Source organism: Aptenodytes forsteri, unplaced genomic scaffold (assembly GCF_000699145.1).
Source record: "Aptenodytes forsteri isolate BGI_AS27 unplaced genomic scaffold, ASM69914v1 Scaffold237, whole genome shotgun sequence".
In the NCBI taxonomy this organism is placed as follows: Eukaryota; Metazoa; Chordata; class Aves; order Sphenisciformes; family Spheniscidae; genus Aptenodytes; species Aptenodytes forsteri.
In genome coordinates this window covers 2,753,391-2,777,254 of record NW_008794451.1, presented here as the reverse complement: position 1 = coordinate 2,777,254, position 23,864 = coordinate 2,753,391, and the positions used below count along the sequence as shown (strand labels likewise).

Sequence of the window (23,864 nt, the reverse complement as noted above, 5' to 3'; positions counted from 1 at the left end):
AATTTTCTGATTACCCTACTGTCATCTTGATTCCAACTATCAGGCTTACAGTGCAATGTTATTTCTGTTGCATCTATGTGAGTCTGAGGTTAGCAGATACATTCTCTGTGCAAACCTCATTTTGACAAGTAGTTTCCTTTTGTGTTGTTATTTTTGAACCAAGTAAATATAAATATTTGAAACATTTATGAGGCCTGGAATTCTAATCCTCATAATGTAAACACTCTGATTTTTTGGTAAGAATGTCTTGTCAGAACTGAAATGTGAAGTTAACAGAGTATGCATGTAAAACTATATTTAATTTCTTCTTCACGTTCACACTGAACTAGAGCTTCTTATTTTTAAAAACAAGCTGTTGTAAAGTGAAAGTGTTGCCCAAACACTACTCGGAGGAATCTGGAATGTGAACTACAGGCCTTATCTGCTGCACAAAAGTCGATCTCTTTTTATTAACTTTCATGAGCTTTGGTGGAAGTCCTACTTGAGAAGAAATGAGAAAGAGAGGAAAATATATATTGACCAGGGTCTTTTGCCTTCTAGATTACCTGCAGTTTTGGGCCCTCTTCAGATTACTCTAGGTGACGTTTACACAGAGCTAAAAAATCTTGTCAAAACTTTCCGGTGAGTATTGGTTTTTATCTAGAGATTCTTCTTGATTGATTAATTAAATACACTGTTGAATGATTTGTGATCAAAGAGGGCCCCATTGCAGATTTGTCCTTTTCTAGCTGTGTGTTCATGTAGGTAATGTCACATTCCCTGTGGATTAACAAGTCAACCCTTTCCCTGCTCCTGACAGTGGCTAGGTCACCAGGAGTATTTGTAGATTTTTAAAAACTAGGCCAGCGGTCTCTGGAGGATGATGGTGAGTCTTTTAAAGGTTCTGCTACCTCGTCACCTCCTATTAAGCGTGAGTTTCTGAGATCTGTCGCTTTCTTTTGCTCTGGCTCCCTGCAGCCAGGCTAAATGGTTTTAATGTGAATAATAATTGTTACCACTAACTTCTAGAGCCAGGAAAAAGGTCCAGTTTGACCTCTCTTGTTCCTGATTTCAAGGGGAAGTAGATCTAGTGGACACTTTATCACCACAGATGAAGCTTCTGTTTCAGTCAGAAGCACTAAAGACAGTATTTGGAAATGCTGGGCTAAAGAAGGAGGGGAAACAGAATGGTGGCAACTTCTCTGAACATTTTTAGGTTTTCTTTGGGACACAATTCTCATAACTTGGACCTAGATCATGTCCTGCACCTTGAAGTATCGTCAGGAAAAGGAGCAACAGCAGTTGCTAACTCTGCATACGTTGTCACTCTGGAAAATTCCCCCCCACATCCCCAACCTGCATGAGGTTTACATGTACATTTTCCAAAACTCATTCATGTGGCGTTTCCCACAAGGAATCTAGGCTTTGGTGAACAGAAACCCAGCTCTACTTGATTCCTTATGATTTATCTGATGTCTGGAAGGATACCGCTAAAACACAGATCTCTATATGCAGGATTTCTTACTATGGAAGATACTCTTTTCCTTTCTGGTGACTCTCTTGGTGCATGATCTCTTTTATTTAAAAGAATTGTTAGTGTTTGAACTTGATTCTGTAATTGCAGTCTTTTAAGTTGTGATTAACCTTTTATTTTAACAACAACACTGAAACCAGGGAAGATATTTTTGGTTATATTGGAGCAGCATGTATATATACCTACTATTTGAACAAGATCAACAAAAACACTTTTGTTGCTCTGCAGTCTGAATGCTTAATAGTCACTTTAGCTTATGGATTGACAGAACTGGAAAAACTACATTTGGTGTCTTTCAATCTGCTTTTGTATGATTGAAAGCAATGTATGTAAGAAGTCCTGGAGGTTCTTAAAAGCAGAACTTGTATTTTAAATCGTTTTTGCTATAAGACAATGTGGCCTGAATATGAAGTTTTAAAAGTGGTTTGCAGCAAAGGAGCCTTGAAGCAAAATGGACTTCTAAAAACTTGTGTGTATATATATACACCTGTGGATTTACAGAATGAAACCAAGTCTAATTAATTTGAACTTTGATCCCAATACCTGGCTCATGTAGCAATAATTTACCATATTTTAAAAGTCTCCCCTGATCTATTTCTGATCCCTCAGATAACACTTCCTGAGTTTATTTTTAAGTCTTTTTTTGTTAGGAAGTAAGTTGAAGGTAATGGTAGCAAGTTCTTAGGGCTCTCTTACTGTCAAGATTCCAGATAAATTGCTTAGAAATTCAGCATTTTGGGCGGGGGATGGTTGAAGAGAATTGCGGGCACTACACAAGAATTTGTAAGTGCCTTTACCTCCTTCCCTCCTTCTCTCTCTCAATGGAGTTTTATTGTCACTGATAGTAAAATAATACAAAAATACAGGAAATAGGGAAGCATTAAAAATGTTTGGGCCCTTTCTCCTTCTTGCACTTCTGATACACAAAATTGTCTGTTAATACACAAAAGCTAGCTCATGGTATTAAGATGAAAGCATAGGTTTGACTCTCCAGTTCTGTACATAAGTTTAAAATTACTTAATATGAGTGGTCTCTCTGATTTTAGGTTGAATGCTTTGGCAGGGTGACCTGGGATAAATTTTAAAAGGTATTTATGTTTGCAGGGTATAGAAATTTAAACATTGCTTTCTTTGTTAATGTGGTTAAAATGCGTAATGACTATGGAGGGAGACTGACAAATGCTAGTGCTCTTCCCTGCTTTCTGTACGGGAAATATTTCAGGCTGAAGAACTTGCCAAAGAGGGTAGGAGATAAAACACATGGCTGTAGTAGAGCTTAGCTGAAGAAGGGTAAAAGAGCATGTGGTGAACTAAGAAACAACAATTTTCAGCTCCATTGGTTTTTAAAGGAACACTTGCAGTTCAGCCTCCTTTGGGCAGCATTTTATTCAATCACCACTGCTGGGAAACACACTAGAGGGATCTCAAGAGACATTTTAGAATGGTTAGAGCTCTTCCCAAACAAAGTCCCTCAGTGCCTGTAAGCTTTTGTTACGAAAACTGAGATGTCAAATAATTCTCCAGAGTGTGTAAGGGCACTTTGTTAAAAGATCAAGAGAAAATTAGCTATTTATGTATAAATCGAGGCTAAATGATTATGTTTGTGAACGTGTAGTTGTTTTTTTTTAAGCATAATACTTCATATTGAAAATAGAATTTCGTCTGTATCTTACGGTTGCAAGTATTTTAATTCCTTTTATGGAGCTTATCATTGACATTGAACTCTGTCAGTGAATATGATACAGTTGTTTCCTAAAGATGTGTTCAAGACTTTCTATTACAGCTTTGTCTTACCTTGTTTCCAAGACAATATTTTAGCTTTTAAATATGTACCATGAATGTACGTTATCTAGTGTATACACTCAACTAATAGGCTTTTACCTGTTACCCTTGTTAAGTGGAATTTTAGGTTCTGGGTTTCAAGTCAATCAGCAATACTTTGTCGTAGACAAGGTTCTGTGTGGAAATGTGAAAGTACCAAAACGTTAATGACCTTTTCTCAAGTAAATGGGCTTCTCTTGAAGAGAGCCTAAAGTTATAATAGTGGCTCATCTTTGCTGGTTGTCATCAAACTAAATTATACTACAGTATGTAAATATGTTTTTTCAGGGGGTAGAAGAGCTGTCTTTTATGGTTAAATTGGTCTAGTTGAAGCCTAAAGAAAAACAATCTGTGCTTTAGTATTTGTCTGTGCTGACCTGGGTTAGCTAAACTTCGCTCATCTTAGTGCAAGTTTTGGAAAAATTATAGATAGCTGAGGTCCCCTAAAGTCACAACTTTATGTCCTAATCCCATGAAGTCAGCTTGCTGCCTTACAGAATAGGCAAACAGCCAAACTAACAGGTCAGATTCTTGAACTGAAGTTACATATGCCTACACCTGGGAGCCTGGATGTGTAAACAAAAAACTGCTTCATTTGCAAAGATGCTGATGACTTCACTTTGCAACAAAGATAAATTGTAAAACGAAAGAAAGAAAGCAAGAAAGTCTTCTCCATTTGGGGCACATTTTTTTTCTTTTTCTCCCAGTGTAAGAACATGGACATACTGGGTAAAACTGAAAGACAGCAAGCATGGACCTGTTCAAAGGAATGTTTTTTCACCAAATGTACATTTAGTACCAATAACTCATTGCTGCCGGCTATTAGTCAAATTCATAGTAACATGTTAAAAATTGAACTCATAGATTCATAGATGGCAAGTATATTCTCATTGTAAGGACAAACAGACTTCTAGAAAAGGAAATAACACTCAACACTATAATTTATAAATAGGTATAAAGAAAAATGTACTTTAAAAAAATTGTTTTCTATTAACCAGTTACATTTTCTTGCGTCTTGGCATAATACCTGATGCTAGGGGCCTGTTAGGGGATAACTATTTAACATAATAATCCTGGTGTCCATCTGCCATTCCCCATTGAACAGTGTTCCTCTTTCAGATTGTTTCCTAGAAATCGCAGGAAATGTAATCCTGCTGAGGAAAGGGTGGCAAGCTCCTGCATTGCTGAGTTTCTTTCCTACAACTTCAAGTTTGTCTTGGTCCCCATTCAAGTTCTTGCACAAGGCACTTAGGGATGTGCTTAAATCTGCTGCCACAGCAGGCACTGTTTACAAATCAGACCATCATTTGCTAATGGAGTTCTGCTAGCAAAATTTGCAGCTGACAGGAGTTAAATGGGAAGACAACTAAAGGAAAAGTACAACCAACTGTGTGTTCTCTTTTTCTGTCATTTTTGGGTTTACTTTTTTATTTACTGGTTACTTTAACCTTGGACTCCCCTATATTCCTACAACTTCTGTATTGGAGTTCACTTTCTTTGCAGGCTGGGCACTAATCAGTTATTGGGAGGTCATTTGGCATGGAATTTTTATGCATCTTGCTCTTTAGTCCTTTATCCTGTCAGCTTCTGCCATTTGGATCCATCTGCTCAGTCTGAGCTCCTTCGTAGAGTATTATAACTGCTGCGTGAGTCCTGCTGCCTGCTGGATGGTGGAAGCCACCAAGTCCAGCTGCAGTGCATCTTGCTGGGGTGAACCACAACACCCACAAACTAGCAACTAAGCAACCCACACAGCTATTTGGGATCATCCAACCTTCCTGGCTTACCTATCCTGCCCTACAGAGGCCAAGAAAGTAGAGCCATTCTGTTTTGAAAAGTTGCATGTTGTTTTCTTTCTTTGGGTAGGTGAGGGAGGATTTAGCCAAACTCTTCTAACAGAAAGTATTTCACTGCAAAACTCAAATCATGTACACAAAGTTTTGTAGAGTTTTAACATTTCCACATTATATGTTCATGACAGAAATCTAGTGACCTCTCTTTCATGGATTGTTCTGAAGTAGCAGTTTTGGCTAGAGGCAAGACAAAGAATTAATGAACTATTTTTACAGAGGACTTGCTCTTCCATCTTTTCTGAAAGCTTTCCTCTTCAGAGGCCTTGGTGCTGGCACACAGCTTGTTTTTGAAAGTGACTGCCCTTCCACTGCTCCTTATTATTTAAGGCTTCACACCTGTAGGTTGCTAGCTTTAGTCTGATCTGCCCGAAATGTTTTTTTTTTCAGCTGCACAAGTGCTTTAGGACAGGTGTTGTACTGAAAGGTTACTCATTGTGGAAGCCTGACTTGACTGTTCATCCAGTCCAGTGACAGTAGTACATCAGCAGATCCATACTGCCGTATCCTGCTGGTTATCTGTGTCTTTTGACTACCTCCTTCATAAATAGCGTATTGATGGCAATGACTAGTGTTCAGACCTTGCCAATCAATACTAACATTGAATAAGAGTTAATTGACACAAATAACTGCATCTCTCAGTTTGTGTGCAAGAATGACACCTTCCTGTGCTCTAATCAATAACTCCTTGTAGAGCATTGAAATAAAGCTGCTTTCTCTATTTGACAGAGTTTTCCCAGGTGGCTTGGAGCTGTCTCTTTCATTGTGTCTCATCATAGCAGATTAACTGGAATGTTACATATGAATTGCTTGTCAAGATGATTCCATCAGGCTTTTCTTGGTAGTGTTTATCACTGTCATCAGTATTGAGTCAAGACGTTCAGCCTTTGTTTTGTCTCTTGTTCTATAGCCAGAAAAATGTAACCGTTTACCAGGTACAAGCTTTGTTGCCAGCTAATGCCATTAGCTATTTCAAATAGTAATTGGGAAACATGAATCTTTTAATAACAAAAATAATCTGTATTTGCCAGAACTATTGGTTCTAGTTTGATGTGGCAATTCCTGTACATGTAGCACAAAGCATTGCTTTTCCTTTCATCACTTAACAAAACTCAGGCTGTTGAGGGACTATTTGAGTAATCAATGCTTCAAAATCTTATTTTGGTTGGAAGACTTGGAGATTTGAGGAGAAAAATAGGATAATATTGCTTTAATTTTTACTATTCTTAAATAAAAATTTTATTAATTTTTAATATCTTTCTGAAATAGGGAAATGAAAAATGATCCTATAAAACATCTTATTAATAACTGCATTTTTAATGTTTTTAAGCACCATTTTGAATATAATTTTGGGGAATTAGTTAACAGAATTTGAATTTTAACAATGGCAAGTACAAATACTTTTATTTTTTCCACTTTTTAACACTTTTTTGGGTAACTATATACTTGCCCCAAGAAATTAAAAAAAAAAAAAACAGTCCTACTGGGGAAGAAAACCCTGGATTTGAATTTGTTGCCAGGTATTTCATTTTAAGCAGCCTCCCATCTTCACCAGCGCCTGTAGAAGTGGGTATGAATGACAGGGTAGCTTCATTCTGGATTCGAATTTACACAAGGCTGCATAGAAGGGAAGCTGAGCGGGAGAAGGAAGCAAACATAGGGAGGCACTCGCCCCTCAGTATTTCTGTTGGATGGCGCCATCTGTCTGAAAAAAATTAATTCTGCTAGCCTTTTTGGGTGCCCGCATAGCCACAGCTTCGTTTTTAGCTGTGACTTTTCCATGAAATTGCTTGTCTTGAACACCATGGGTCACGCCTAAATTCAGCCATAGCAATTCGCACGTGAATTGTTTTAAGTCAGATTAACATTTGACTTAAAGCAGATCTGTCATCTTATGAAGTTCAGCCAAATGGGTCAGCAGGTATAAAATGCAGCAGCACTTTGGTTGAGCACCCATGTGGTTCTTGAGTCACACCTCATTTTCTTGCTCTTGTATCTGCACTGGCTCCCATTGCATAAGCTGGAATTCTGGGTTTCTATTTTAAAAACAAGAATCATCAGAGGATTGTCTCCAGTATCTTATAAAATCCAGTCTGTTTCCACAACATTAGCTTTTACAGCAAATCTGGATCTGAAGCCAACAGGGGGGAAACTAAGTGTAGGAAGGCCCATCTTTTTAGAAACGCATGTGCAGTTCCTGAGAATTTCCCAGTGGGTATGAGTGAGAGCTGAGCCCTCACAGCAGCCAGGACTATTTACGAGCTAATTCAGAGAATTAGCTTCTGTTCTGTCTTCCCCATCCCACTTTCATGTAGAAAAAAGAGACATACTGGGAATTCTGCAATTCCTCCATTACAGGGTAAGATGAGAGAGAAGCCTGGAAGTTGGTGAATTGCTCAGATACAGCTATAATTGCTACATTGTAACTCAGTGTATTATGTCTTTTAATGGTAGACTTAAATCAAAATTCAGCAGTTAAAATCTGTTTACTTTCACTCTGAAATGTTCTGACTTTTTTTTATTATTTTTCAGATTAACAAACAGAAATATTATTCACAAAATGCCTGAATGGACTCTAATTGCTATTGTTTTGTTATCTGTGTAAGTACCCTTTAATGTCAAATATTCTCATACACAACTGTCTTAACTAGCCTATTGAGACAAGATTTAATTTTCAGATAAAAGGAGGGAAGGATTTCTGTAAATTAACTGGGGAATCAACAGAATTATTTTTTCATGCAAACGAACTAAATTCTCTTGACAAAACAGGATTGTCCCACCTGCAACAACATGTTAACAATGGACAAACTTAGGTTAAAAAAAGTTAAGCTTTAGGGATTTGTAAAGAGGGCTGGTGGGGTGAAGGAGTATACTTCACTCTCTTCCATTTGCTGCTGACAGACATTCTTCCCTTCTCTGACAGTAGGACAAAATGACGTGTATTGTATTACTTGGATTTGGCATAACTGTTACACTTTTCATTTCTCATTTTACTTCTAATTTCTTAAAAGATTTCACTTTCACGATTAAAGTCAAATTATTTCCATAAAGATGTGGTGTGCTTCTAAATATGTTTGTTTGAATATTCTAGCAAACTTCTTTGAGAGGGGAAAGCTTTTTTAGCAACTCCAAAATTTCTGAAAGGAATACTGGGACCCAGTATTTTATTTTTAGAAGGATTAGCTTTACTGCTTAAGATTATGATACTACAGTCCCTACAGTCCTCCTTAGCTTTGTTCTACTTACTGTACAATTAAATTCTTTCCAAGGGTTTTCCTAGTGGGAAGCCCGATTTTATTATAGTGTCTTTCAGTAAACTTCTACACAGAGGCATGATGTAGAAAAGCTCTAGTCATATGCATCACGTAACTTCCTTAATTTATACTTTCCAAATTCATGTACATTTCTGAAGTTAAAGATATAAACTTTGCAGTGTGTAAAACAGACACTTGTCTCACAAATTCATATTAAACATTTCACATTAGTTAACCTTTTAAGAAATCACTGGTGGTTTCACACAGTGTCAGGCCCTGCCTTTCAGTAGGGTTAAATCATCAAGCAACCTCTGTATGTCTTTCAGCTTGAATTACAAGATTGCAAAAATCTTATTCCAGAGACTGTTTATTACCAGACTGCTGCTGCTGCTTTTGGGCTTCCTGGGTCACTGGAGCCTGTAGGACAGAGAAGTACTTACAGACATTCACAGGTCAAGAAGTGTTGTGGGCCAACCTCAGAGCATCCCCAGTACTGCACTTACTTTCCGTGATATTACTTCAGTCTGACACATTGTTCTGGCTTTACTGTCCCAAGGAAGACTATACCAGCAGGCATTAGAGTAGGCTTCAGCGAGCCTTACATCTGTGTCACCCAGCCAGATACCGCTCAAATGATTCATTAAATCAGAACACAGAAAGTAACTTTACTTGAATGCCTTGGCATAAATTTTTTATCAACTAGAAGAACAAATCTTTTGTCATTTTTACTATATATTCTTATGGTTGAATTGGTAATTTGTGAAACAGATCTTATGAATTTTTCAAGTATTTTCTGTACATTTAAGGAAATGGTGACTCTCTCGATCAGAAGTTAAAATAATGTTGCTGGTCTCTCCGCATATGATGAGCTCTGAATGTTTACATACCTAATGGTTGTTTTACAATTGCTTTAAAATGTTACAAAAGTAGCAGGCAGTCTTGGTAGCAATCAGTAGAAGCAGAGAACCAAGTCTCTTTTTACTTTTGCTTTCTACGGGTCCACCCCTAAACAAATGAATTGTATTTGATCCTAAATTAGAGTAGATTTTATTTCTAATATTATTCTAGTGAAATAATGAATAAAACTCCTGTTGACTTCAGCTTATTGTAAGGTTCTTGCAAGCTCACAATCTTCAGTTTTTGAACAACTTCTCTCAGCCCCCTCTTAGGAGAGGATGTGGAAGAATGTAGATGGGGTAGAATGAGTGTTAGGATTGCTCTAAGAAGATGATGAGTGTTGCATCATTTCCAGAAAGATTAAAACAGAACATTTAATTATGTGGGAATTCTAATCAAACTTGAATATTTAATGGAAGCCAACAGTGTGCAGGGAAAGGTTACTGAGGACCTGGGCAACCCCGCTCAGACAGGTCCTCAGATTGTGGCCCTTTCTCACCTCCTGTAGTCTGCCAAGGAATCTGTCATATCTTACTAATATTGCTTGTAAAAAGAATTACACTCTATTAAGTCTTCTCTGGCTTCCCCTTAGCTATACTGAGAGATGATGCATGTGGCAGCACATGTAATATCATTTTAGATCGCAGAGTTGTGTGGGGCCTGAGTCAGAGTGGCTCTTTACTAGCTTCTGTCACTGAAAGAGGAGAACGTTTTCAGAATATGTATTCACAGGTCTTGACCTGGTCCCAGACACAGGATGGCCGTTTTACTCCTAACACTAAACAGTGAAGTAGCATAAGCAACACCCAGGAAGAGGATAATACTTCCTCTTTCCAAGAGGATGAAAGACCATATTACAGGTACCCTGGGGTGCAGGAGGTATAAGAACAGAGACTGCAGAAGGCAGAGTGAGCATGGGATTTCAGGGTATACCTCAGAAGAAACTACTAAGACCTCAAATATTTTTTGTTTTGCTTGGAAGGGGGCAGGGTTGTTTTGTTTGAAATAGCAACTGTTGGACTTTGCTTGCACCCCATTTTGTGCATCGATATTGTGGCTTGCCACTTCCTTCTCATATATGGCTAGCGTGTGCTGAGGACTCAAACGGTGTACTTAACTTCACAGTGCGCTTTCAGAGTGCCCCGACCCTTTTTTTGGTATGCTTCTGGGCAGAATAACTATTATTATTACTGCTGTATTGAATTCAAGTGTCATCACTGCTTAATACTTTGTATTATGTTATGATAATGCTGTTCTTTCTTCACTGGAGTGTGCACATTAACTCTTTGTAGGATACAGCATATTGGAAAGTCATAACACCTAATTTTGATGCTTAAATTAGATGTAGCCTCCCTTTATAGTTTGCTGGTCGCCGAGAAGCTATTAAAAGTACTCATGTGCCCTTGAGTCTACTATTAAACTACTAAAGAAACCAGTGCTTCTAATTCATTGCTCTGAAATAAAGTGCCTGAAACTAGAGAGTGTGACTGTCTTTCTCGAAGTATAAAGTCTTGGAGATCACAACAGTGGAGCATTTCCTGTTCCTAGTGAACAGCTGGATTTATTCAATCAAATTATCGTATAAAAGATGAACAGCCAGTCTCAGCCTTTATTGAAAATCTAGCCTGAGGCACTCCTATCTTTATGACCAGCACATTCAGCGTTGCTGTATCGACCTTCTTAGAGTATAGTTTGACAGCCGGAGAATTATGTTCAAATAATTGCATTCGTGCCTATCATGGAGTGAGTGACTCTTTAAAATGATCTGTAGATCGAATTTCTTATTTATTTGTCATAATTTTGGCAGTGGTAGATTTCTGTGTCTTCCTGTTGCAATGTTTAGTATGTTAAGCAGAATTTTTTGTTATAGTAATAGCTGCTTTACAATGTACTGTAAACTAGAATAGAGAAGTTGCATCTTTTTCCCCCAAAGAACTTTGCAAGATATCAAATGAAGCAGATAAATAGATACAAATACAGTAGTTGAAGAAAGAATGGAGAAAGCGGTGGGGAGATTGGTTGCTATACAAGCATGGGCACTTGCTGTTTTTAGTGTATACCCCTGGTACAGTCTAATGGAAAGCTTTCAAGATATTTTCAGGAAATGTCTGCTCTCATCTTATCTGAGCTGGCTGGTTGCAGTGAACTGTGGTCAGCTTCATCTACAAAGCCTATGCAAGAGGTTCCCCTGCTAAAAGCATTTCAAAATGTTCTGGGATTAGTTTATAAGCATTCGGCTGCAGTATTTAAACAAACTCAGAATGACCATGATCACTAAACAAAAGCAATCATTATATGTGTGCAGCCACTTTAGATAAATGTGTCATGTGGAGATGTACTCTAGAGGTTTACTCTCTTGGAGATAACAGTTCAGGAACTGGAGAATCTTGGGTTCAAGTATGCGTTTTTACTTCTTTGCACACGAGAGCACATCTATTGCTCAACACTGACATTTTACATTATTTTAAGAGAAATTCAGATGTTTGTGATATCGCTACTGTGTTCTTGTCTGAAAATGTCTGAATGTTTGAAATGTACAAATCTAATGTACAAATACATATTGGATATGAATCAGACTTGCAGAGTGACTCTTCTTCCTACAGAAACCACATACAAGTCAGCTGGATGATCTTTTATTTAGCAAGTCTGATGATAGAAGATTGGTTCCAGGTTTCAGCTGAGAAAAATCATTTATCGTTAAGCTAGAAATAGAATTATTTCCCATTTTGAAACAGAGTTTGCAGGACCAGAAACGCAAAAAGTCTTTCTTTTTATAAAAGTGTTTGAATGTGGTCGTAGTATTGTCTCTACTCTTGGTCTCTATCTGTAGAGTTATATTATTGTGTGAAATAGAGAAAAGGAAAGTTTGTCTTAACACGCTAAATTAAAAAGTGTATTCTTCCCTTTTTCTCTCTTAATAATTTTAGGTTGTCGTTTGGTGAGTGTGAACTCAAATAGGTTTTCTGTTAAGCAGTTCTTGTGTTTGAATGTGGTCGTAGTATTGTCTCTACTCTTGGTCTCTATCTGTAGAGTTATATTATTGTGTGAAATAGAGAAAAGGAAAGTTTGTCTTAACACGCTAAATTAAAAAGTGTATTCTTCCCTTTTTCTCTCTTAATAATTTTAGGTTGTCGTTTGGTGAGTGTGAACTCAAATAGGTTTTCTGTTAAGCAGTTCTTACTTATCAGCACTTTCTAAGCGACCTCGAATCTGCTTATTTGGCATATTGTGGAGGAGATCAGTATTACTTTACTTCCTTCTAGCATGTTCCAGTATTACTTAGGAAACGTGTATAGAACAGTATTTTGAGGGATTTGCAGTGTTGTTAATTGGGACATTAATCAGTGCCAACTTTAAAATTAATTAAATATCTTCATCATTCATGAGGGAGAAAACAGAAGAAGAAACCTTAGCAGGTTCAAAGAAGGTGTTTCTCCTTATACAAAAAAACCCCACTGTGTTGCTGTAGTGCCGTTACGCAGGAAAGTGACACTGTGGATTTCATTGCAGCACACACAGCTGCAGTCTTTTTCCATTCTACTATTTCTCATGGATAGCCTTCTGAATGGGAGATTTGGGTGTGCTGTGTAACCTTCATGCGTGCCCAGCACGAACCCTCTGAGGTGAGTCCAGGATAATCAGTTCCCCTTTACAGTTCTGGTCCTTGACCTCATCAGCAGGAGCGGAGCCTTAGCACACGCTGTCTCCTGGACTTCTGTTGCATGGAGTTAGGGGGGTTGGCTCAGAAAGCTGTCTTCTCTGCACCTGCCAGTTTCGCTGCCCAGCGCAGGGGAAGAGCAGGGCCATGGCTTTCTGCCACGTGTCTTGGAAATACCTCCAAGAGATAGAAATCTGCATGTTCCCAGCAGCTGTATGTGTGGGCATTCAGACTGAAGTCATGCCCAACTGTGCAGAACTGGTGTGCAAAGCGCATCACCAGTTATAAATTGTCCTTCATGGTGGTGGTGTTCTGACTAATCTTTTTGTTAGAATCTAGAAATACTTTTATGTTGAACATAATTTTGGATCTTCTGCTTTAGTCACCTTTGGGAACTTTATATTCCAAATGTTCTTGTGAATTGAGAACATGGTAGTATTTTCCTCTGCCACTTCATTTTTGCCTTTTGTGTGAGTAAACGAGATTTTTCTTGCCACTTCTGTTTCAACCCTCTGAAAGATAACATGCTAGATTTCAGAAGACTGCTTTATCATGTTGTCTCTTTGGGGAGCTAACTCGGTCAGTGGAGTTCATGTCCTGTTGAACTCTGTGCCACAGCTACGTGCTGATTAAGCAGATGGAAAAATTGCCCAGCCATATTAGAGAGAGAACTGTTTTAAATTTATGTTTCTTGAAAAGGTATATATTTAGAAGACTTCTTTTGTAATGTCATGTTTTTCCTCCTTCCATAATTGCTGCATACAGCTTTGCTTATTGGAAGTCATGTCATAGCACAGAATAGGTTGTACAGTTACACGGTAATATAGACGGTTCTGAACTAATGCTGCAAGTAAGACGTGAGTAATCCCCACTGTTAACAGCTGCCCTAAACTTAGGTTTAAACTAAATGTATTTTAACTTCATCCACTGAGCAAACTGGACTGTTAATTTTGCAACTGAATCCTGAAGCTGTAGCCCTATGAAAATATACTTGCTTCCTTATTAATAATTAATCTTAATACATTCAATGCAAACATTTTTTTTATCGTGAAACATTACCCATCTGTTAAAAGAAAAACATGACTTTGACAGACACTTGCATCTTTTATTTTCAGAGTTTTAACTTTATCTTAGTAAGCTTTCTAAAGAACAGCCTACGTTAATGGGGACATGACACATAGGCAGTGTTTTTGACTTACAGGAAACTTCATCATAAGATGAAAATCAGTGTTGATTTGGCTTCTTGTTTCTGAACCAAAAAAAATGTAGAGGTACACATCATTGGAAAGGTTACTACGGCTTCCTAGCATGTGATCCCCAGGTATTTTGTACCAGCAGAATTTTTAGCACGCGTTCTGGATTAATTTGTTTGGTTCTATGCAGAGAGTCATAATGGTACCTCTACTAGGCTAAGTGGTGTGTCCTGTTCTTCTTTAGCACTGAAATAAATTGTGCCCAAAGTAGAAGTATTGTATTGCTTAACTCTTCTGGAACCACTGTAACAGAAAAACTTTGATTGTGGAAAATCCCTGAAAGAGCAGTATCTTTTGAAGATCTAATCTCTCCTTACAGTGCTCGATGCAGATTGTGGAATGTAAAACCTTATGATGCTAGACAGTAAGACAGGCTGTCTGGAAAGACAATACTTCATTCCGGAGATTCTAGTTTCCTTTGTCATATTGCTGTTGAAAGTGTCAGACCTGACATGGCAGACGATATTTTTGCTCTGAAGCGTATAATGGTTTTTAAGGAGGAAGAATCCTGAAAGTGATTAAAAACCATGGAGATCTTAAAAATCTCGCTTTATGAATGAATTATGTCTTAGAAAACAAAATTAGTTGAATAATTGAGCTAAGTTATAATTTGCTTGAATCAGAATAGTGGTCCATAGACCTACTTAAAGACCCATGCGTCAAAGAGCTATGCCAGTTTAGGGGGAAGTAGAGAGACATGCATTCTATTGGCCTTCATATCGATAATGTTATGTTGGAGAACGTTGGTGTTCCTATAATATTCTGCAGTGACCAGGGATAAACTAAAAATTACTCGGAGGCATGAAAAATTTGGAGGGGAGAGGAGAAGATTACAACTAATTAATTCAGAAAGGAGGCAAATTATTTTTTTATGTGATAATTGATAGTGGGCAGTACACTGATGAACTGGAGACTTGTTTTCATTTCCTAATACCGTAGAAAGCAACTGCAAAGGAAGTTTGTACTTCTCGTTAGTTTGTTACTGCTTGAGATACAAAAACATTTCGACACCCAGCGGTCTCATCCAGCCTGGCAATTAAGTTCTGATCCTGACGTGGGATGTTAACAGTGAAGGCAAAAAACTTACGGTATTTTCTGAAATGTGTTCCTTTCATGTGTATGAAAACAGAAAATACAGCCTCTTTGTAAGGGGAAGGAAGGAGGGAAGGAAGGAAATACATGTCACTGGCAAGAAGGTGATGTATAAGGTGTATCGCTAGGCGATGGGCTGTGATGAAGCTCTCGGAATTTACAGATAATCCAAGCTAGCAGATTTAGCATCAGGGTGCAGGTGGCTCTTTTGACACGAAGTCTGTAACTAAAATAAATTCTTGGGATAAGACGACAACCATCAGTTAACCAGAATGTTGTATAAATAAACATAAAATAACTATATATTCATAAAATTTTGCCCGGCATAGTACAAAGAAACTAGAACAATCGTGTCCATAACAGTACATGTTCTTCTCCTCCCGTTCCTTCCCAAAAGTAAAAGTGTGCTTTAATTGGCTGGTAGCAAACATAGCTAACCGGTATATGGGAGATTAGTCCAGAAGCTGCAAAGTGTATATGTATAATTACATACTATTAGGTGCAAAACCAGCATCGGTGCAAAAACTGTGCAGACGCTTGATTGTTTAGAGGCTTGGGATCTCAGTATGTTTCATTTCATTTTGATGTGGACCACGCTTACACCCTGCGTTCCACAGAAGTGCATGTATCGCTCGCTCTCTTCTGCCCTCTCTATCCGTCTGAACATTTTAAGAAGACACTGAGTAGATCTAACTCATTCATCATAAAACTCCGTATTTCTGAGATGAGGTATTCAGTTTTTTAAAAGGATAAAGAATAGTTGAGATTCATGTGGCTCTTCATATTTGTTTCAAACCTCATCACATATTCTGCTTTTTTTAGGTAAATGTTTAGGTCAGTGTACCTTTCACAAATAAGTGTTAATAGTGTTCTTCTGTATCAGAGATGGTAAAATTGAGATTAGGAGTAGAAAGGTGATTTACTGGAGATCATCAAGTCAGTAATAGATCTGGAAATAAAACAATTAAACAGGAAAAGGGTTTGGGGGTTTTTTGTTGTTTGTTTGGTTTTTTTTAAACCTACTGTGAGCTGGCATGTCTGGGAAAAGGTGCTTAAGAATTCTTAACTTTGGGGGATTTTTAAGAATCTCATTTTGAGAGGTCCAAAACTGCACTGGCATTTGTTTTCAAAACTGGGAAAGGCAAGTAGAAAAATACCGAGGTCCTTATGTTTAACTTCTGAAGAAAAAAAATTTGGACACAGTGGAAGCAAGTCTATTCCTAGCGTGTCTCTTTACTCAGCTGCATTATTCCAGGTGTTTGTATATTGGACTGAAAGGCAGATAATCAAGTTACAATGTTAGAAAGTTGTGAAACTAAACTGTGATCAATTTTATGATCATTGTTTCCATAGTGACTGAGTACAGGTGAGTACATTTTATGAAGTCAAGTATTGACAAATTATTTACCTAAGCACATTGCATTGTAGCTGTTTTAACTGTAAGACAGTGTATTTTATTTAATCTTTATTGAAATTTTTTTTTTTGCATATCACTGAGATAATGAATTGATAGGAATAGATTACCAGTACGTGGCAGCAAAAATGGATATATATGAAACAATGTTTAATTCATAAAATGTACCAGATTTGTATATAAAGGCATCTTTTAGATATTAAGTTGTCCCACTGTATGTGCACAATAATTTATACAACAGTGTGTATTTTACAAAGTACTTAAAAGGTTCAGGCTTTCAGAAGCTTACATCTTAGCATTTTTTAATCTTAGACTTACACCTGTGCTTAATTTCATGTAGCTAAGTAACGCAAAGCCTTCACTGGCATAGATTCCAGTATTTGAGAGGTGTCACAGGAAAACTTTGTGGAACATAAAAAGTAAAGAACAGAAGACTGAAAAGGATGAAAGGATCGATTTTAAAATAAATTTTAAATTTATTAAATTTAAAATTTTGACTAAGTTGAAAAAGAGGGGAAAATGGGACCAAATGGTAGGACTGAGAAGTACCTTTGATCCGTCAGCTGGTTAGCAGGAAACAGACTTCAAATAAATGGAACTCTTTAAACAAGGCCTGTCCTTGAAATGTGTACCTAAGAAACTTAGATTTGTTAGAGAGAAACAGCTGATAGTGATTTCTTCTGGGTTTATATTGTGAATTTTTTTTGCCTTGGCTTCTAAGTTGAAACCTTTTGGAACAAATCCCTGTATGAATGTAAGTGCTTTAAATGGCACACAGTGTTACAGAAGTTCTGATGCTTCATGCCTGCGAACTAATGTTGTAGTAATAACTTGGAATATGGTAATGTAGAGGTGGGTACCATACCCCATTTGGTTTTTAAAAAGTCGTCCTGCAGTCATATCTATTAATGCAAGATGGTGAAACACAGTCTCTGATCCAGCTAAACTTTTTGTGAAGAGTACTCTGGGTAAGAAACCGTAGATGTCGCCGAGCTGTTTTTGGTGCTTCCTTAGTCGTCTTGTCTTGGCTAGAGGCTTTTCTAATCCACTGTTAAAGAAATCTGGAAACTCTGTTCTGCATATGATTGCCCAAGTAATTGTTTTTTGCCAGACCTACATGATAATTGTGTTGATGGCAGTCTTGGTAGTCATTTTAAAATACGTGTTTGAAAACAGAGTTTCTCAATATCACTATAACAGGAGGCAGATAGAACCATTACATATTATTACTATGGCTTTAAAGGAGTCATGGGTCCCTGAATTTTTGTCACCGGCGTAGTAACATCAAAGTATTTCCAGAGTGTTGGCCATCTTCTTTCTCATTAGACAGGCTAAGTCTGAATTAAAAACAGTGATACCCGAGTACGTAATGAAGCCAACTGCTTGGTATTACAGGATCAGCATAACGCTAGCAAATGCTTGCAGAGAATGTGACGTCATTTTCCATGTGCTGAATGTTCTGAAATGTGTAGTTCCTTTCCTGGACAATTGCCGAGGGAACGGACTTTATTTTATGCGTGCATATATAAGGTCAGGAAACTTGCTCAGAAGGAACATTATAGGAGTGGTACTGTGTGAGAAGAAACAGTGTTGATGCTTGCGTTCAGAAGGTTAAAAATAATTGCAAAAAGCAATAGACTTGTAAATTTTCTCTCAGTCGAACAGAAATTGTTGCCATCATGTTGATGTGCTACTGGTCGCTCACAGGGAACTGAAATATGGGAATATTGAGAAATGCCATTTTCTAGTTTCTTTCTGAGAATAACTGTATTCTATAATACATGAACTGAGAGTTTCAGATGTTTATCTAATTTGGGGGGCATTTTTAATTTAATTTTTTCAGTTATTTATCTATACAGTGTACATCTAAGGCATGTTGTCTTCAAGTATACAATGTACAGAACTGACACAAATAGCACTAAATGGCTATACTAAATTGTTACACCATTTGATGAAATGTCTCACCATCGTTTTTTTGAACACATTATGTATTTTCAGACTTATTTTGGGTGTTCCTTTGCCTACTTTCCCTGTAAAATTAATTACTGACCTAATGGTATAAATGGATTTTTTTTTTCAATATATAAGAAAGTGTTTTACTTGTCCTTCATTAAAAGTCAAAGGTCATCTATCTCACAGAAGTTAATGTCTTGAGGACAGTCTGAATTTACCTGAGTTTTTTCCTTTTCTGTATCTTGTTGTATCAGTGCAACATTACTATAAAATCTTTTCACTGCAGGATCTTTGAAGTTATACAGCTGGCTGTTATAAATAACAGCTGGCAGCTGATGGAGCGATCCTTAACTTTCAGGGGAGAGGAAAAAAGTGGCATAAACAATACAACCTGCTATTCATGCAAATGGTTTGGTCGTTAGGTTAATAAAAATACAAAGATCCAGAACATTTGCATTTTATTAAATCCATTTTAAATAAACAGTTTCTGTACCTGATCAGGTAGCTACAAGCCTGTTGCCTCAACACGTCTCCCCTGCATAGTACAGTTAAAACACGAGTGCCTTTCAAAAAATTTCCTCATGCGGCTTAACGGAAAAACAAAAAATGAACTCTCATATGGTATGTTAGAGTAGAACAGCAAAAGTATTTTGCAGATGTTCACTCGGCCTCCAAAGCCCGTGCGAGGGGGGCACGATACGACACGAGGGAGCTCTGCTGCGCAGCCTGGTCCCAAGGGCCCGACCCAACGCCCTGACCACCGTCCCGCAAAGCAGCGGTGTTTGGGCTGGTACAGCTTTAGGTGCGCCTCAGATTGTTCTCTGAATTCCCAGTTGCCTATTTGGATACAAATAACTGATGGGGGGGTGGGAGCAAACCCATTGTCTCTTTTTTCAGTTGTTAGTAAGCGCTTTTATCAAATGGTTAGATAAACCCTTGTTACTGTAGGTGTGCCTTCCCTTTACTCTTAGTTGTATCTGTGCGGCTGCACCACAAGTGAAATTTTGGCCCCGTTGAAAGGGAATGGAAGTTGACCTGTGTCTGGACACCAACTGTATGAAAAGTGTGTGTGGAAGGTGAACTTTAAAAGAAGAAAAATACATATTTTGTGTAAGTATGTACATAAACATCTATCAAAGAGAACATTTTTCTTGAACAGATTTGTAGAAGCTGCATAGGAAAAAATGAAGGTAGTGGAAACAATTAACAGAGTTAACTTTTGAATGAACGTTAAGTTTTGCCGTATACTTGGATTATGTAGGAATTCCGGTCGTTGATTTTGAATCAGTGTTTGTAGCATTGATTTAAATGTAGTGGACAAAAATTTTAAACTATGAATAATTTAGTTTCTGTTGCCATCAGAGGATTAAAGTGTCTGTGCTGGATTCTGTGGACAAGTCAGTACACAATAATGAAAGGAAGTTAAATAATAAATAAAACATAAGTTGCGCTTTAGCTACAAAATTCTTGTCTTTATACTGAGAATAGGATCTTCAGGCTGTATTTAAAACTAGACCAGAAGTAGCTTTTTTCCTCAGTAAGAAAATTGCCTGTTTATTTCTGTCAGTTGTTACCGTTCAACACTGTGGGCTTCAGAGTGTTTTATCTTTCATTAAGAAAATAGAATATAGGAATAAATTTGGGGAGATTAAAGAAAACTGCCCCTGAATACTGACTTCCCTCTTTGACCGACAGGATATGTTAACAAAGGGCCCCAAATTAGAGGTTGCTTTAATGTCAGAGTTGCAAATGACACTGATCATAATTACTTTTTTTTCGGCACTAGTATAGTTTAATTTAAAAGAAGACTTAATTCCAGAGATGTATTTAAATACTTCTGCATCTTGTTTGTAAGTTAGATGCTTCCAATTCAAGATTGTCTGTCAAATATTAATGTGTTCTAATGGAAAATGTTCACTCTAGAGACAGTCTGTTGCTTTTTAGGTGTTGCTTTTAAGGGTTTTTTTTTTAAAATGTTGAGCTTTTAAAATCATGCTCAAACTAAAGTTATAAGAAACAAGTGGGGGTTTTTAACCAAAACTGAGAGTGTAACAGCTAAATTACATCAATTGAGGCTGTAATGTTTTCTAATTTCTGAGTGTATGTTAAAACAGTATGAGTGTGTAACCACTTAATTATACCAAAGGTTATTTTTTTAAGCTCCCTGGTGTTGCATCTTTAACTTACAACTACACTCGTGTTGTGCTTCAGATCAGCTTTCTGTTCGATACTACCTTTTGCCTGATGGACGCGTTATGCTTTAAGGCCTGTGGAAATCCCTGCTGTGATTTAAGATGCTTTACTAACGAAATCGCTGTCCCTAGACAAGTGTACTGTATCCAGTGATATACTGGTTAAGTGAGGGACTCTACCTCAAATTAAGCAAGCAGTCAGTATCTTGTGAAGAACATTCAGAATTACAGTGATGCTTTGACTACTTCTGTCAAAATGTCTGAGCGCCTTTGGGTAGGGGTTCATGAAATGGATAAACGCGGCAAGTGTTTCAGTTCACCCCATCAACTGAAGCACTATTATTAAGTGATTGATATGTTGGCGATGCTCCAGTTACATGTACAGGCAGATGGTCTACAGGCTGCAATGCACACCTATTTCAATGAGTTTTATTGCCGATCCGTAACACTTGTTGTGTTGACTCAGTCTAGCCATTTGTCTTAAACGAAACAATTACTTTTGTTTAATCAGTTGTGTTGGAGACTTCCTTCATAGGAACATAATTAAAATGGAATCTAAGACTGTATTCTATAAAACTGCTACATTAAAAGAATGGCATTTCTGATTAATAACATTTTTATTGCATTGCTAAGCCCATCAAATCTGTAACATAAGAGAAGTGCCGATATATTTTAAGTACTTAAAAAAAAAAAACAAAAAACCAAAACAAAAAAAACCCACACCAAACCCAAGCCAAAACACCCCAGTCCTTGTGTGTTGACGCAGTAAAACACATTATAATGGCGTGGTTGTCCTCATTCATTCATTTAACATGGCTTTGTGTACTTCCTAGAGGATTTTTAACACTAAATGAGATGAACTATTACTGAGAATGACCTGCAGTATCATACTGACGTTTAGTTTTTATAGATCTGCTCAAAAGTTTATTTAAATCTGTAGATGAGGTTTTGTGCTCTCTCTTCTCCTTGCAACGCAAGGAGTAGGAAATTTACTGTAGACAGCTGCTGAAGGAGTCTTGGGCTGTTGATGAAATTAAAGTACTTTGTATTACTGAAACAACTTTAGGGGCTCCTGTCTAAGTAATGGCATCCTCTCCGGTACTGTCCTATAACCCGCCTTTGGTCCAAGGAGTGGTACAACATGCTGAGCTTGGCCATCCACCTGTCTAGTGCAGAAGAGCTTGTTCTGGGCTCCTCAGCGGGGCGCATTCTCACCAGTCTTCCACGGGGTCAGTTTGAAAAACAACCCCTCTCCTGCCAATTGCCAGCTGACATTGCTGCACAGGGCTTGTTTCGATCCATGCAGTACCGTCCCAATCCTTTATACCTTGTAGAAGCAATCAGAGATTATTTCCCTCATGATTTCAACTCAAAATGATAGGTGCAGAGCTGGGAAGAAGAGTAGGTTAATACTCCTTGTAAATCTCAAAAGCAGCTGATATTTAGGTAATACTGTCCCAAATGTTTACAGAAAAGTACGTGGACGGGGGAAAGCTGGAAATCTTGTGGGTTTATGGCCTTGTAACTTAATTCTTCTAAGTACCAATTAATTTTTCATAAAGATGGGCTGTTCTACATTCATGACTTCATTTTTTCAAATCCGGAATTGACTCGTAACAGTCTTGCAAGTGTGAGTTTTGAATGGAAATCTGACAGACTTCCAAATTAATTTCCATTATCTGTGACCCACACGACGGTGGTATTCCCTGCTTTTGAATTACAGACTTGGACTTCAATAAGCTGCTCTGCTTTCAGAGCCATTTGATCACACACGCAAAAAGAGCACTGGATCGCTAACCAGTCCTTGCCAAATCCCAGCAACGCACTTCGAGGTAGAGTTTTCATTAAAATATTTTTCATTTGTGTCTGAATATTGGCAATACCCTGGAAGACTTTTAGTATAAAGGGGTTTTCTATTCAGATAGGGTTCTGTTTAATGCTTTATTGTAGTAGTTGACAGGTCATGATCAATGGCACTCCACAGAGTCTCCCCTGCACGGTTACGTTTCCTCATGTTTTTTAGCATTGTTTCTCCAAAATCAGTCCTTGTTTACAACATGACATGACTTTATGTCATAGCACTGGAGCAAATATGCTTTAGCGTAGTGCTAACGGCACATTGCTGGTATGGCTGATTGATCTCTCGGAACCTTCAATAGCTATGTTCAATCACGCGAACTGATGTTAGAGGCTTGTAAGCACTTTTACTCTTTGTTAAGGGTACGTAGTGCATGTTACCAGACCTCCAGCTAAAATGCATGTGGGATGAGAGGGCTCGGTTGCTCACAGTCATAGTCCAATTTGTCACTGTCCAAAGACAGCAAAAAATGCATTGGACTTCCTTGCAGGTGGGGACCCCTAGCAAGAGTCTATTGATGGCACCTCGATCAGAGGCTTGTTGGCACCCTCCCTGCAGCACATACGCAGTCATCTGGGTCTGTGTTTTTGTTGGGGAAGGAAAGGAGAAAAAAAAAAAAGTGCTGCCTATAGTTGCTGCCAGCTCTTGCTTCGTTTCCATGTTCTGAAATGAGTGTTGAAGAAACTTTTGTGATCATTAGTGCAACTCTGTCATTCTGATAGAAGAATAATTATCAGTCATCCTGGTTATGATGATCTTAAAAAAATTAAGTCCTAAGTGCCTAAAACAAAAGGTAGAAAGAAACTGAGAGAATTAAAAAGAAAAAAAAATTATGTTGTGATGATTATGTTAAGAGTCTGTCCTGGTTTTGGCAGGGATAGAGTTAATTTCCTTCCTAGTAGCTGGTACAGTGCTGTGTTTTGGATTTAGGATGAGAACAATGTTGATACCACACCGATGTTTTAGTTGTTGCTAGGTAGTGCTTACACTAGTCAAGGACTTTTCAGCTTCCCATGCTCTACCGACTGAGAAGGCTGGAGGTGCACAAGAAGCTGGGAGGGGGCACAGCCAAACTGGCCAAAGGGACATTCCATACCATGGGACGTCAT

The 23,864-nt window shown here is 37.9% G+C and overlaps 1 protein-coding gene across 1 annotated transcript in view; it reads left to right on the top strand.

Annotated features, from left to right (window-relative positions):
* The window catches only part of RPAP2 (RNA polymerase II associated protein 2), a 45,721-nt gene that overhangs the window by 11,948 nt on the left and 9,909 nt on the right, over positions 1 to 23,864 (top strand). Inside the window, exons 10-11 of the mRNA XM_009290491.2 lie at positions 541 to 621; positions 7,717 to 7,785. Of these exons, the coding sequence (XP_009288766.1) occupies positions 541 to 621; positions 7,717 to 7,785 (150 nt within the window). The remainder of the gene's footprint in view (positions 1 to 540; positions 622 to 7,716; positions 7,786 to 23,864) is intronic.